The sequence below is a fragment of the Lithobates pipiens genome, unplaced genomic scaffold (genome assembly GCF_037356315.1).
Source record: "Lithobates pipiens isolate NorthernLeopardFrog02 unplaced genomic scaffold, aLitPip1_a1.2 Scaffold_27, whole genome shotgun sequence".
Lineage (NCBI taxonomy): Eukaryota > Metazoa > Chordata > Amphibia > Anura > Ranidae > Lithobates > Lithobates pipiens.
Window position 1 is genome coordinate 153,072,257 of NW_027507788.1, and position 13,997 is coordinate 153,086,253.

The following is a 13,997-nucleotide window of genomic DNA, read 5'->3' on the forward strand; positions in this document are numbered from 1 at the left end:
TGCTTTCAGTTGTCCACGGGTATCCCACTAGTAAAATAAATAAAAGATGCTCAACATAGCGTGAAATCCAATGCTTTTATTTCAAAATTATAGTTAAAAAAGAGAACATCTCCCTTACATGGCCTATGTATGAGGCATGTGTATTCTTAGCCCATCAAGAGCATAACTTTACATTTATCAAAGTTAAACCCCATTTGCCACAGTTCTATAAATTTAGAAAAGATAAAATTTACCAAAAATCATAATTTCTCTTTAAGCTTTTCTCTGATCTAAGGATCATCTCTCAGGGTTGTAAGAAAAATGTTTTTTAACTTTTGTTTTAGATTGAACATTGCATTGCATGGTTTTTAGTCGTCTTTTTAGCTTGACTGCTGAGGCGCAATGGGCCTAGGTACGTATCAACTGTACGTAATGGGATAAAATCCCCCCGCCACACATTCTTGTACCCTCACCCCATTTAATAAATCACAATTACAACCATTAGGTTGGAAAAGGCAAGGCCACGGCTTTATTTAAATTTCAACACATAACTATTATTAAATATTAACACTTTAAACCAGTGCCAGTCACAGTTGCACTGTGAGCACGCAATTCCAAAAGGGGAGGCCTGTCCTTACCATAAGTGCTGGACAGACAGCCTACTTCCAATTTTCCATCAAGGACTTAGCCTATTACAGCAAGGTCAAGAAACCACATCGAGCTGTGACATGCCAAAAAGAAAAAAGGGGTGGGAGGGTGGGCAGCTTTTCCAGCCACGTTCTTCCAAATGGCCCATAATTCCCTGGGGCAATAACTTTACTGAGCTGTGGTCTAGCCCATCCCCCATAGTTTGACCAATCCTGACCATACACCTAAATTGTCCAGCACCTGGCCATGCACCATCAGTCAAGGCTCTCTTTCCCTATAGGGGTTCAAGAGGCCTTTATTGAAGAAGACTATTTATTAGCAAGTGTGATTTATTATGAAGGTGTGGAATAATGTTATGTTTACTACTAGGCAGAATGAAATACAGATTCTAATCACTTTGCTGAAAACATGACCTGAGGGTGATCAAAAATATCTGTACATTTAGATCAGTTTTACAAGGGAAGGCAATACAGATATAGCAATAATGATGATCTGATCATCTGTACAGAATAAAACTGTTCCACTATGTTTTCATACTTATTTTTAGAATGAAAAAATAGGAAATATGATGATTATTTTTCTTTAGACGGAGTTTGTTTGCTACCTGCTTGCCAAGTTGTCCCTTACTAATTACTTTGTTTAGACTCAATAACATATGTCAGTACTTGGGTATGATTACATATCAAATGTTTGGTGAAAAAAGTTGTATTTTTACATGAAAATGCCTTAAAGCGAATTTGAAGGCAAAAAAAAAAAAAAACTCAAATTTTTGTAAATATTTTATTACCTTTTTATGTGACAACACTGAAGAAATTACACTTTGCTACAATGTAAAGTAGTGAGTGTACAGCTTGTATAACAGTGTAAATTTGCTGTCCCCTCAAAATAACTCAACACACAGCCATTAATGTCCAAACGCTGGCAACAAAAGTGAGCACACCCCAAGTGAAAATGTCTAAATCGGGCCCAATTAGCCATTTTCCCTCCGCGGTGTCATGTGACTCGTTAGTGTTACAAGGTCTCAGGTGTGAATGGGGAGCAGGTGTGTTAAATTTGGTGTTTATCGCTCTCACGCTCATACTGATTACTTAAAGTTCAACATGGCATCTCATGGCAATGAACTCTCTGAAGAGCTGGAAAAAAGTAATTGTTGCTCTAAAATGGCATCGGCTATAAGAAGATTGCCAAGACCCTTAAACTGAGCTGCAGCATGGTGGCCAGAACCATACAGTGGTCTAACAGGACAAGCTCCACTCAGAACAGGCCTCGCCATGATCGACCAAAGAAGTTGAGTGCACGTGCTCGGCGTCATATCCAGAGGTTGTCTTTGGGAAATGGACGTATGAGTGCTGCCAGCATTGCTGCAGAGGTTGAAGGGGTGTGGGGGGGGGGGGGGGGTCAGCCTGTCAGTGCTCAGACCATACACCGCATGCTGCATCAAATTGGTCTGCATGGTTGTCCTCCCAGATGGAAGCAGCCTCTTCTAAAGATGATGCACAAGAAAGCCCACAAACAGTTTGAAGACAAGCAGACTAAGGAGATGGATTACTGGGACCATGTCCTGTGGTCTGATGGGACCAAGATGAACTTATTTGGTTCAGATGGTGTCAATCGTGTGTGGTGGCAACCAAGTGAGGAGTACAAAGATAGTACAAGAAAGTGTGCCTTGCCTACAGTTAAGCATGGTGGTGGGAGTGTCATGGTCTGGAGCTGCCAGCACTGGGGAGCTACAGTTCATTAAAGGACCCACGAATGTCAACATGTACTGTGACATTATGAAGCAGAGCATGATTCCCTCCCCTCGGAGACTGGGCTGCAGGGCAGTATTCCAATATAACGACCCCAAACATACTTCCAAGATGATACCTGCCTTGCTAAATAAGCTGAGGGTAAAGGTGATGGATTGGCTAAGCATGTCTCCAGACCTAAACCCTACCTCAAACGGAAGGTGGAGGAGCACAAGGTCTCTAACATCCACCAGCTCTGTGATGTTGTCACAAAGCAGTGAAAGAGGACTCCAGTGCCAACCTGTAAAGCTCTCTATGCCCAAGAGGGTTAAGGCAGTGCTGGAAAATAATGGTGGCCACACAAAATATTGACACTTTGGGCCCAATTTTCACTTGAACAATGTTCATTGTTTGGGTTTAGATACATTTTAAGGAAACCTTCCCTTTCTTCACAAGAACTTGCTCTTTGCGAAGGTCAAAACTCCCATAATGCAATAGGAAACATCCTTAACGTTTCCCTGTAGAGCTGGACTCCCAGCATGATGCAGGGAAAATATTCTAACAGGAAAATGTTGTTCTTGACCATAACAATGAGAATCCACATTGCCTTATAGAAATATTTATTGAAAAAATGATTAGTTGTTAAAAGGGAAGGGAAAAAGGGAAATTATTTTTTGTTGGCACACTTTTAATATATAAGCCCCAATGGGTAAAGAAGAATTGATATTTTGCATATTTACAATTACCTTAATGATGTTTTAATTCGTTTTGACTTTCAGCTTAAATGTATAGCCAAAACTTTAAATTTGGATCCAGCAATGAGATACGAGAGCTCCTTGTCAATGCTTTTTTCTGTCCCTTTTGGGGAATTTCACCATTTCTGTTTGTGCTGATGATCATTGTCACTGAGACAGAAAGCCATGAGTAGTCTAACATTTTATAGTTTTATTCAGAACAAGAAGTGAAGGTAAACATTCCAGTGGGAGCATTTTTCTCAGGGGAAAACTGTCTGCAAGTGAAATTCATTTCTCTTTATTGAGATTTCTTCTAGCTTCCTGTTGCATCTCCAGAACAGTACTTGAAGGGAATCTCCCCAATGGGACACAAGCAACAAAAAATCATGGACAGGGCTTTTAACCCTTCTGTACTGTATCCAAAACTAAAATGTAAACTTAACTGTACACTTTCATGTTCTAGTATCTGCAGCCACCGGGAGTATGTATATTTCACAAGCTGACTTTTGGCTGTCAGATGGAAGCAGTAGGTGCCCTCTCAGCCAATGGATTGCTTCAAAACCCCCCTTCCCCCACCACTCCGCTTTGCCCATTTGCAGACCCAGGACCGGCATGAGAAGCGCTGCAGAGCAAACATGCTACTGCTCTCCCCCTTCTTCTTGCTGACCCAGAAGTGACATTTATGATATCACTACCAGGCCCCCCACTTACTTTCCCTGAGGCACAGGGGAAATATCCAGGGTTTTTTAGACTTTTCACCAAAAAATCATCATATGGGGGATTTTCATCCCTTATCTGGTTGATTGAAACAAAAAGTAAGTTAAAAAATACAAATGTTCGAATAAAATTTGTTAGACCCAAGCACATAAAATCCCGCCTCCCAAAATAAAAAAAATATTTTTTGAGGTTTTCCCACATACACATACTAATTTAAGCACACGTGCCGGGGCGCCAACACATGAAAACGTAATTGCAATATATATTGTACATATCGTTGGAGTGAGAGCAATATTTCTAACACCAGATCACCACATTTAACACTAATGCCCCTTACACATGAGCGGATTTTCCGTCAAAAAAAAAAACTTGGATGGTTTTTCCGACAGAATTCTGCTCAAGCTTGGCTTGCATACACACGGTCACACAAAAGTTCTCTGAACTTTGGACCGTCGAACGCGGTGACGTACAACACTACGACGAGCCGAGAAAATGAAGTTCAATGATTCCGAGCATGCGTCGAATTGTTTCCGAACATGCATAGGAATTTTGCGCGTCAGAATTTGGACAGACGATCCGAATTTCTGATCGGAACTTTTTCCGACCGAAAAATAGAGAACCTGTTCTCAATCTTTTGCTGGCTGTAATTCTGCCAACAAAAGTCCCATGGAGCATACACACAGTTAGAATTTCTGACCAAAAGCTCACATCTGACTTTTGCTGGCAGAATTTCTGATCGTATGTATCGGGCTTAAGCTGATGACCGACCTGTGGATTGCTTTTAAAGTGTTGCTTATGGAAAAGTTTAAGATGTTAGGAATCTATTTATTTACTTGGTGCAACCTCCTCTTTTAAATTTTACCAAATATTGGGTAATTTATTGGATTGGTGTGCCCTAAAGTGGTTCTAAAGGCTAATGGTTTTTTACCTTCATGCATAGAATATGCATGAAGGTAAAACACCTCCTCTGTGCTGCAGCCCCCAGCCCCCGCTAATACTTACCTTACCAGCCCATCAAGATGCAGCGATGAGCATGAGTGCCTCGGCTCTCCCGAATCTTTCCCTCCTTTTTCGGTTGAGGCAGCAGGGGGAGTCATTGGCTCTGGCTGCTGTCAATCACAGGAAGTGAGCCAATGAGGGGGACAGAGAGGGGGCAGGGCGAAGACATAGCTCTGTGTGTAAATGGACACACAGAACCGCAGCTCTGGAGCGCATCTCCCTGGGTGCCCCCATTGCAAACTGCTTGCCATGGGAGCACTTGGCAGGAGGGAGGGGCCAGGAGTGCTGGTGCGGGACCTGAGAAGGGGAGGATTGGGGCTGCTCTGTGCAAAACAAATTACACAGAGCAGGTAAATATAACATGCATGTTTTGTTTTTTTGTTTTGTTTTTTTGTTTTGTTTTATTATAGTCTTTAATATTACTTTAACTTGGTTGTAAAGTCAGAAGGTCTTTAAAAAAACCTGTGTGTATCAGCCGCCATCCAGCACCCCCTAGTACTTGAGCCCAATCCTCCAGCAATGTCCATGAGTTCCTCAGCCATCTGGGACTTTCCTTCTGATTGACTGAGACACAGCAGTAGCGCCCTTGGCTCCTGCTGCTGTCAATCAAAGTCAGCCAATCGGGAGAGAGAGGGGGCGGGGCACAAACAGGGCTCACTGTTGGGGCACGACAGGAGTGAGGGGCCAGGAGAGCCGAAGAGGGACCCGAGAAAAGGATCTGGGCTACCCTGCACAAAACCATTACAAAGAGGAGGTAAGTATAACATGTTTGTTATTTTAAGAGAAAAAAAAAACAAGACTTTACAATCACTTTAAGTGTATTTTTAATTATATTTTCTTTATGGTTATATTGTGTACCGCAAACAAAATTGGAACTACCACAATTTTATTGTCTAGGCTGTATGTTATCAGAAAATATATAATGTTTTTATGCAATCTTCAGGCCTAAAAAAATTTTTTAAACGTGTGCAAAAATGGCATTGAAAGGGTTATATGTGTGCTTATACACGGGTGTTTTCTAAAAGCAGTAGACCTAGGTTTTAAGATTGTAAATTTGGCCTCCGTTGCTTGGGAATAAGAGAATGTGAGGCAGCTGCATTACTTACTACTGAGTCCTGATCCACTAACTACTGATCGCAGTACTCTGCATCACTTAATACTAACCTCTGAACTCTGTGTAACAGAGTATAGATTTTAGCGGACAGTAGAGGGTGGTTTAGAGTCTAGGGGTGAGAAGTAAATGGCACAGAATTCCTGTGAATTCTGTCATTAGCGAAGCAGAATGCAGCATTAAGAGATGCTCTGTTTTCCATTACAGTCAAATACCGACTGGGACAGAAATTTGGCCCTGGACTTCATTCAGACCGGCCCACTTACATTTTGAGTGTCCCATCAGCACTCCCTTACATCAGAGTGTCCCATCACCAGCCCCCTTACATCAGAGTGTCCCATCACCAGCCCCCTTACATCAGAGTGTCCCATCACCAGCCCCCTTACATCAGAGTGTCCCATCACCAGCCCCTTACATCAGAGTGTCCCATCAGCACCCCCTTACATCAGAGTGTCCCATCAGCACCCCCTTACATCAGAGTGTCCCATCAGCACCCCCTTACATCAGAGTGTCCCATCAGCACCCCCTTACATCAGAGTGTCCCATCAGCACCCCCTTACATCAGAGTGTCCCATCAGCACCCCCTTACATCAGAGTGTCCCATCAGCACCCCCTTACATCAGAGTGTCCCATCAGCACCCCCTTACATCAGAGTGTCCCATCAGCACCCCCTTACATCAGAGTGTCGCATCAGCACCCTCTTACATCAGAGTGTCCCATCAGCACCCCCTTACATCAGAGTGTCCCATCAGCACCCCCTTACATCAGAGTGTCCCATCAGCACCCCCTTACATCAGAGTGTCCCATCAGCGCCCCCCTTACATCAGAGTGTCCCATCAGCGCCCCCCTTACATCAGAGTGTCCCATCAGCGCCCCCCTTACATCAGAGTGTCCCATCAGCGCCCCCCTTACATCAGAGTGTCCCATCAGCGCCCCCCTTACATCAGAGTGTCCCATCAGCGCCCCCCTTACATCAGAGTGTCCCATCAGCGCCCCCCTTACATCAGAGTGTCCCATCAGCGCCCCCCTTACATCAGAGTGTCCCATCAGCGCCCCCCTTACATCAGAGTGTCCCATCAGCGCCCCCCTTACATCAGAGTGTCCCATCAGCGCCCCCCTTACATCAGAGTGTCCCATCAGCGCCCCCCTTACATCAGAGTGTCCCATCAGCGCCCCCCTTACATCAGAGTGTCCCATCAGCGCCCCCCTTACATCAGAGTGTCCCATCAGCGCCCCCCTTACATCAGAGTGTCCCATCAGCGCCCCCCTTACATCAGAGTGTCCCATCAGCGCCCCCCTTACATCAGAGTGTCCCATCAGCGCCCCCCTTACATCAGAGTGTCCCATCAGCGCCCCCCTTACATCAGAGTGTCCCATCAGCGCCCCCCTTACATCAGAGTGTCCCATCAGCGCCCCCCTTACATCAGAGTGTCCCATTACCAGCCCCCCTTACATCAGAGTGTCCCATTACCAGCCCCCCTTACATCAGAGTGTCCCATTACCAGCCCCCCTTACATCAGAGTGTCCCATTACCAGCCCCCCTTACATCAGAGTGTCCCATTACCAGCCCCCCTTACATCAGAGTGTCCCACTGAGCCATCGGCCCACCGGGAAACTCCAGGTAGTCCTGATAGCCAGTACATGCCTGCCTCTCGTACCATTGTTCTCCATCTCCCTGAACTTGTCACAATACTCCAAGTACTGCAGATCTGGTTCTCCTCCTCTTTGTTCCAGTAGGCAGGGCTAAATTCACAGCCAATCAGTCCTGCTATGCCCCATCTCACCTCCTGTTTCAGCCTTCAGCATCTGCCCCCTTCCCAGCAAAAAAATATTTGGATCTTAATCCTGCTGCACCCACCTGTGACACCCCCCCCCCCTCCTTGGGGCTCATATGCCCGGCACACATTGCACCAATGGAGGGCACGCCACTTTTGTACAATAGAGATTGTGCCTGTGTATTGCTGTATATGTGTGTGATATCTCTCCATTTTACTCTTAGGAAGCAGATACAGATGACAACCAAGGAACTCTTGGCTTTGACGAGTTCTGTGCATTCTATAAGATGATGTCCACAAGGAGGGATCTGTACCTGCTGATGTTAACATACAGTAACCACAAGGACCATCTGGATTCTGATGATCTGAAGCGCTTCCTTGAAACTGAGCAAAAGGTAAAACGCTGTACGTTTTAGAACACTTGTATTTTTATGTTCATGGCCATTGCTAAGATTTGAAAGCAGATCACACGTGTTACGATTTGTGCAATATCTGTTACAGTGTAAGTTCTTTCCAAATAAATTTCTATCCAGTGAGTTAGGCCCTCATTGGCTGTTAATAAATCTAAGGATTTTAATGTTTGTGGCCAGCTTGATAGACCAAGGCACCCCATAGCATAATCCAAAATAAAATGATGGTACCGTAACATGCTGTTAGAGATTATGGCTATGATTCCCGAACACTGCCATTCATAGGTAATTGTATTAGGCCCCTCTTAAAAAGCTCTGCCTAACTTTTATAGATGGAAACCACTGTAATTTCAAGGCTGTTACTTGTATTAGAAAAATGAATATCAATTTTCCTAACAAAAAAGAATATGTTTTTATCAACATAAGAAATTGAATTCTATTATAGGACATAATAACATGGATTCTATCACAGAGACTGTTAGATTTTTGTCAGAGGATTGCAATTGCCTTTTTCCTTTCTCTCTGTAATTCACCATGACTAATATTCTCAACACAACCTGTCTTATTGAAGTTGACATTTCATGTTGGGAAATTGAAACCTAATTTTTGCTATAGATGAAATGCTTCTTGCAAAAAAAAAAAAAAAAAAGTCTTGTTACTGTAATATTTGTATGGAGAATAAAAAAAAAAAAACTATTTAAAGCAGACCTTCAGTCATTTTTTTCATCTTTCCATCTATTAAATCTTCTGCTCTTGTTGTTTTTTTTTTTTTTTAATACTAGTGAATACTTTATATAGCCCACTTCCTGTTTCTTGTCTGGTGATTAGTCTAGGCTTATGACATCATGCACAGCTCCCTCTCTCGCTCTCGTAAGAGTTTGCCAGGAAGGGAGGGGGGATGAGTCATAAGAGGGACAATGAGAGCTGCAGAGCTGGGGGTGTGCATCTGTGTAGATCCAGGAAGTATACAGGCAGCAGCTTCAGCTGCCCACAGTTAAAATGGATGCAGCCAAACTAAGCGGAGGGAGATTTCTGCAACATATTTGGCAAGTACAAAATCACAGTATATATAAAATAATATGCAAAGCGGTTGGAGAGAAGCTATAGAATGGCAAAGATGTTTTTATTACAAATTATGTGAGCAGACTGCGGTTCCTCTTTAACTGGTTCCCGACCGGCGCACGCGATGTACGTCGGCAGAATGGCACGGGCAGGCATATTGGCGTACAGGTACGTCCAATCTTTAATGCCGCCCTGCCATCGCGAACCGCTCGCGTGCTGGTCCGGACCCCCGTGAGTCCGGTCGCGGGTCCCGCGGACTTAATCGCCATGGGCATACCCACAATCATCTCATGGGGTGGCTGAACGGAGAAATGCTGTTGTAAACAGCATTTCCCCGTTCTGCCTAGCAACTAGTGATGCTGATCTCTGCTCCATGTGATTGGAGCAGAGATCAGTGTTCACTAAATGAAAGCCCAGCCCCCCACAGTTAGTAACACACCCCTAGGAACACTTAACCCCTACACTGCCACCCACTGGTTAACCCCTTCACTGCCAGTGTCATTTACACAGGAATCACTGCATTTATATAGAAGTGATTGCTGTATAAATGACAATGGTCCCAAAAATGTGTCAAAAGTGTCCGATCTATCTGCTGCAATGTCGCAGTCCTTATAAAAATCGCCGCCATTACTCGTAAAAAATAAAATAAAAAAAATAATAATAAATATGACATAAATCTATCCCATAATCCCCTAGTGCAAACCAATAAATATACCCTCACTGCGATTTATTTATTTTTTTTAACCAAAAATATGTAGAAGAATACATATCGGGCAAAACTAAGTGAAAAATTATTATTTTTTTTGAAAAATTGGGATATTTATTATGGCAAAAAGTAGAAATATATTGTGTGTGGTTTTTTTTCAAAATTGTCGCTCTTTTTTTGTTTATATCACAAAAAAATAAAAACTGCAGAGGTGATCAGATATCACCAAAATAAAGCTCTATTTGTGGGGGGGGGGACATACATTTTTTTGGGTTACGACGTCACATGACCGCGCAATTGTCAGTTAAAGCGATGCAGTGCCGTATCGTAAAAAATGGCCTGGTCAGGAAGGGGGCAAATCCTTCTGGGGTTGAAGTGGTTAAACACTTTTTAAAGTTAGGTTATTTCAAAAACAAATAAACATATATAGTTCTATAAATTCCCCTTTAGCCACTTGCTACCCCAGTTTCCCATCCTATAATGTTGGGCACAGGTCTTGCTGCAGTTAAAAATTTTCTACTGATTTCTAAGTGAGAGGTTACATTAATTAAATCTAAATTTACATTTTTATAGGAAATACTGTGATTCCTACTTATCTGTAGATGCTAGCAAACTGTAAAAAAGGCTCACCAAAAGTTAAACTCTCGCTGCAGTAATACATTATGAATTTCATCTCCATAGCAGACTTGGTTCATTAGAAATGTTGACTCGAACAATTAAAGTGTGTTTGCAGTCAAAATGGACAACAGGGGGAAAGAAAATTGACAGGGGTTCTAACCCCTTGCTATTATATCCAAACATTTAAAAAAAAGTGTCAGCAAGGGATATACTTGAACTTTTGAACCCCACATCAGTAGACACAGTGCATACCATCAATTATACAACAAGCTGCTTATAATTCTACTTGAGACAGTGCAGGGTGAGCCCCTTACAAGGAGGCAAGGTAAAGAGGAGTCTAGAAATCTAAAATGGGAAGGCAATTTTTAAAAGCATGAAACATATTCTAGTCGAGAAGAAAAATAAAGAGGTAAGTGTACTTCCATGCACCAATAAAACCTGCATATCATTCCTTCAATGCAAAGCCTGTCAGAAAAAATGGTGGCATCCCTCACCACCTACACCACGCACTGGGAAGATATTACAGAAAGGCTGAGTGGCATCTGATAGACCGTTCAATTAAACTCTCTTGGAAACCATGTTTTTAAAAAATGTGAGTATATTGCAAACCAGATCTGGTGGAGCTAGCTGTGGATATCGTAGTACAGTGCATACATCCTTCTAAAGCAGACTTTCTTTATACTACACACCAGGTCCATGTATTCTTTTTCTCCCATGCCAAATGCTGAAATAAAAGAAGTAAAATAAAAAAAAAATTAAAAAGGGCTAATTAATTTACTTGGGTTTCCCTTGTACTGCAAGTGTTGATGTCACGCTTGTTCCAACGAGATTCTGTAGAATGCAATGACCAAGTTTTGAAAGCTCTTGCTTAAACAAAGGGTTGGGAGCATGTTCTTATGAGATTTGGGCTACACAGCATTCCCTGTGATTGGACCAGAAGGAGCAGACCTTGTGTTTTTTTTATATTTTTGCTGCAGGGTTTTCTTTAAGCCATGACATGGGATACAGCCTAAGTGCCCAGGGCCTCTGGATTTCTTCCAGTCGTGTTTGTAATGTAGTGCCCTTGTCTGTCTCATAGGGTTTTTTTTTTTTTATCAAAAAGGGTTTTATTGATTACATACAAAATGCTTACAAAATGTTTACAAGCAGTACGGTCATACAATCTCTTTCTCTACAATTGGGTTTACATTCAAAATTCGGTAGGATAAATCAGAGAAAACATGTTTTGCATCCTACAGACATATATGCAGTGTATTAGTACCAGACAGTCCTTATTACACAGAGTGCAGTTACTACCTTATGCAATCCACTATCTATACTTCGTCCTTCACAGCAGTAGCCGGTCCATAATAAGATCAACTGGAGCCAACCCAGGAACGTTCAACCAATATGCCCAAATTTTATCAAACTTATTTATACTGCCCCTGTGTTTAGTCTGTCTCATAATTAAGTCACCCTTGCAGTCCAGTTATCTGAATGCCACTTGTAATAACAGTATATATACTTGATGGGTATGATTAAGAGGAATTCAGGGGACTTTTTGAACTTGGGAGAGGCTCAGTATTTAGTAGATACATTACAGCTCACTGATTTGGCTTAATTTTTGCCTGGATTGCTATCTGCATGACTAGTGTAGATAAGATGCACCTCCTCGTTTTTTCCCCACTGCGGCCCCACCGTTACACCCCCCCAACCTGTCTCCCGATTCTTATCTATAGAAAATGAGACCACACATTTTATGGGGTATAACCGGCCACAGCAGCCTTTTATTTATAAATATATAAATATATATAAAATATATATCAAAATATCAACATATAACCATTTAAACCATTTTAACCTCGATAAACCTCAATATATAACTCTGAAACCTCCTCAGTTTTCTGACCCCGGTGGCTTGTATGGCACTTTCCCAACACCATCTCACTTTGTTACACTGCGGGCAAGCTAACCGTACTAGGCCTCCGGCCGTGATAGCATCAGCCCGGAGACAACTCCCTACCCGCAGTGTCCAATATCCCATAATCAGCTAACCCGCGTTAGCGGTAACCCAGGGAGCCCATGTCCCTAATGGGCCCCCCAACACTTCCATTTCCTGGGTCAGTTACCACCATACAAGCCACCACCACCGCCCGCTAAACAGCTGCCATGACAAAACTCCACCTACAACGTAAAATAATTAGTTGTCCCATCAGCTCCTAAACCAAAACAAAGGGGAGGGTGGGCGGGAACTTTCTTCTCCTCGTGCTCCTACCGCTGTTACCCCTCCTCTTCCTGTTCTACTCCTTTTAAAGACTACCCACCCCCTTCTTCTAACCACCCCCCTCTCCTCTCTATTTACTTCACTTAACCCTTTCCTGTGCCCTCCTCACACTGTCATGCTGTCCCTACACTACCATTCGTTTCCCTCTTTCTCGTTCCCGGGACTTTCTTTACAAACATTGTGTTTTATGACATTCATATACAAGAGTTTTCAAATCTTATTTTGAAACCAAGATAACCATTTTAAAATGCAAGAGGGAAAAAGCAATCAGACCCATTCAAAAAAGCATTACGACGACATTTTTGAGAAAAGGAACGGTGTGATTTTGATGTGCTGATTTTCACACTTGCATTTCAATCTGGAATGGCAGCACTAAAGAATTCCCAGAATTCAACTGCAAAGGAGAAAGCCATTCATCATTAGGGAAATCTATTGAAAAATGAGGACAGGAACCAAGCAGGATGACACTGTAGATGATTGGGTTTGAGATTTGGGAGATGGCTATAGACAACGCTCCCTTAATCAAAGTAATTAATTGAAGCATGTCAATCTTTGCATAATGATGTTGCAGAAGGGAATCATTAAACTTTTTTTTCTAAGCAGATCTAGTAGGATATTGCACTATAATTTGGTTATTGCTTATAATGTGAATATTAATGTTAAATTAATATTCATATGAAAAGCAGGGATATTTTTTTTTTCTTAAACTGACAATGACATTTTTGATCTCCATTATTTTGATCACTGGTAAAGTACAGTTTCAGTTTTGGGTAACCGTTGATAAGTTAAATTGTAAGCCTGTGCACCTTTTTGGGAGTGGTGAAGAAGTGGGTTAGGTCCAGTGTTGCTTTTCATTTTGGAGGAAAATGCTAAATTTGTCCTAAAGCCCACAAATTTTGTTTCGAAAAGCTGAAAACAAACCTCTGTGATGCTTGAGTGCACAGAATTCACTGCAAACAGTGCACTAGAAGCTGTCAGATGCACACATAATTACAGCATTGACTCTCTAATGCTCTTCAACTTTTTACATTGTTAAATTACAATTGTGGGGGAGTTGGTATTTAAAAAGGTTTTCCCTTAATATTTGAAGCAGACCCTTTACTGACATATAGGCCAGGTGACCAGGAAGGGGAGGGCAATGAGTAAAGTCTCCTTTTGCATGTCCAAGCATCCTTATCCCAATGCTGAGACGCACAGGCTTTATCCCCACCTCTGTGTTTCCCAAGGAGGTGGGAGTAATGGATAGGG

General features: G+C 42.4%; 1 protein-coding gene across 5 annotated transcripts in view; it reads left to right on the forward strand.

The window, feature by feature from the left end:
- PLCH2 (phospholipase C eta 2) overlaps positions 1-13,997 on the forward strand; it is a 998,026-nt gene that overhangs the window by 738,140 nt on the left and 245,889 nt on the right. For all 5 annotated transcript variants that reach the window (XM_077457673.1, XM_077457675.1, XM_077457674.1 and 2 more), the window contains one exon: positions 7,915-8,085. In XM_077457673.1, coding sequence (XP_077313799.1) covers positions 7,915-8,085 — 171 coding nt within the window. The remainder of the gene's footprint in view (positions 1-7,914; positions 8,086-13,997) is intronic.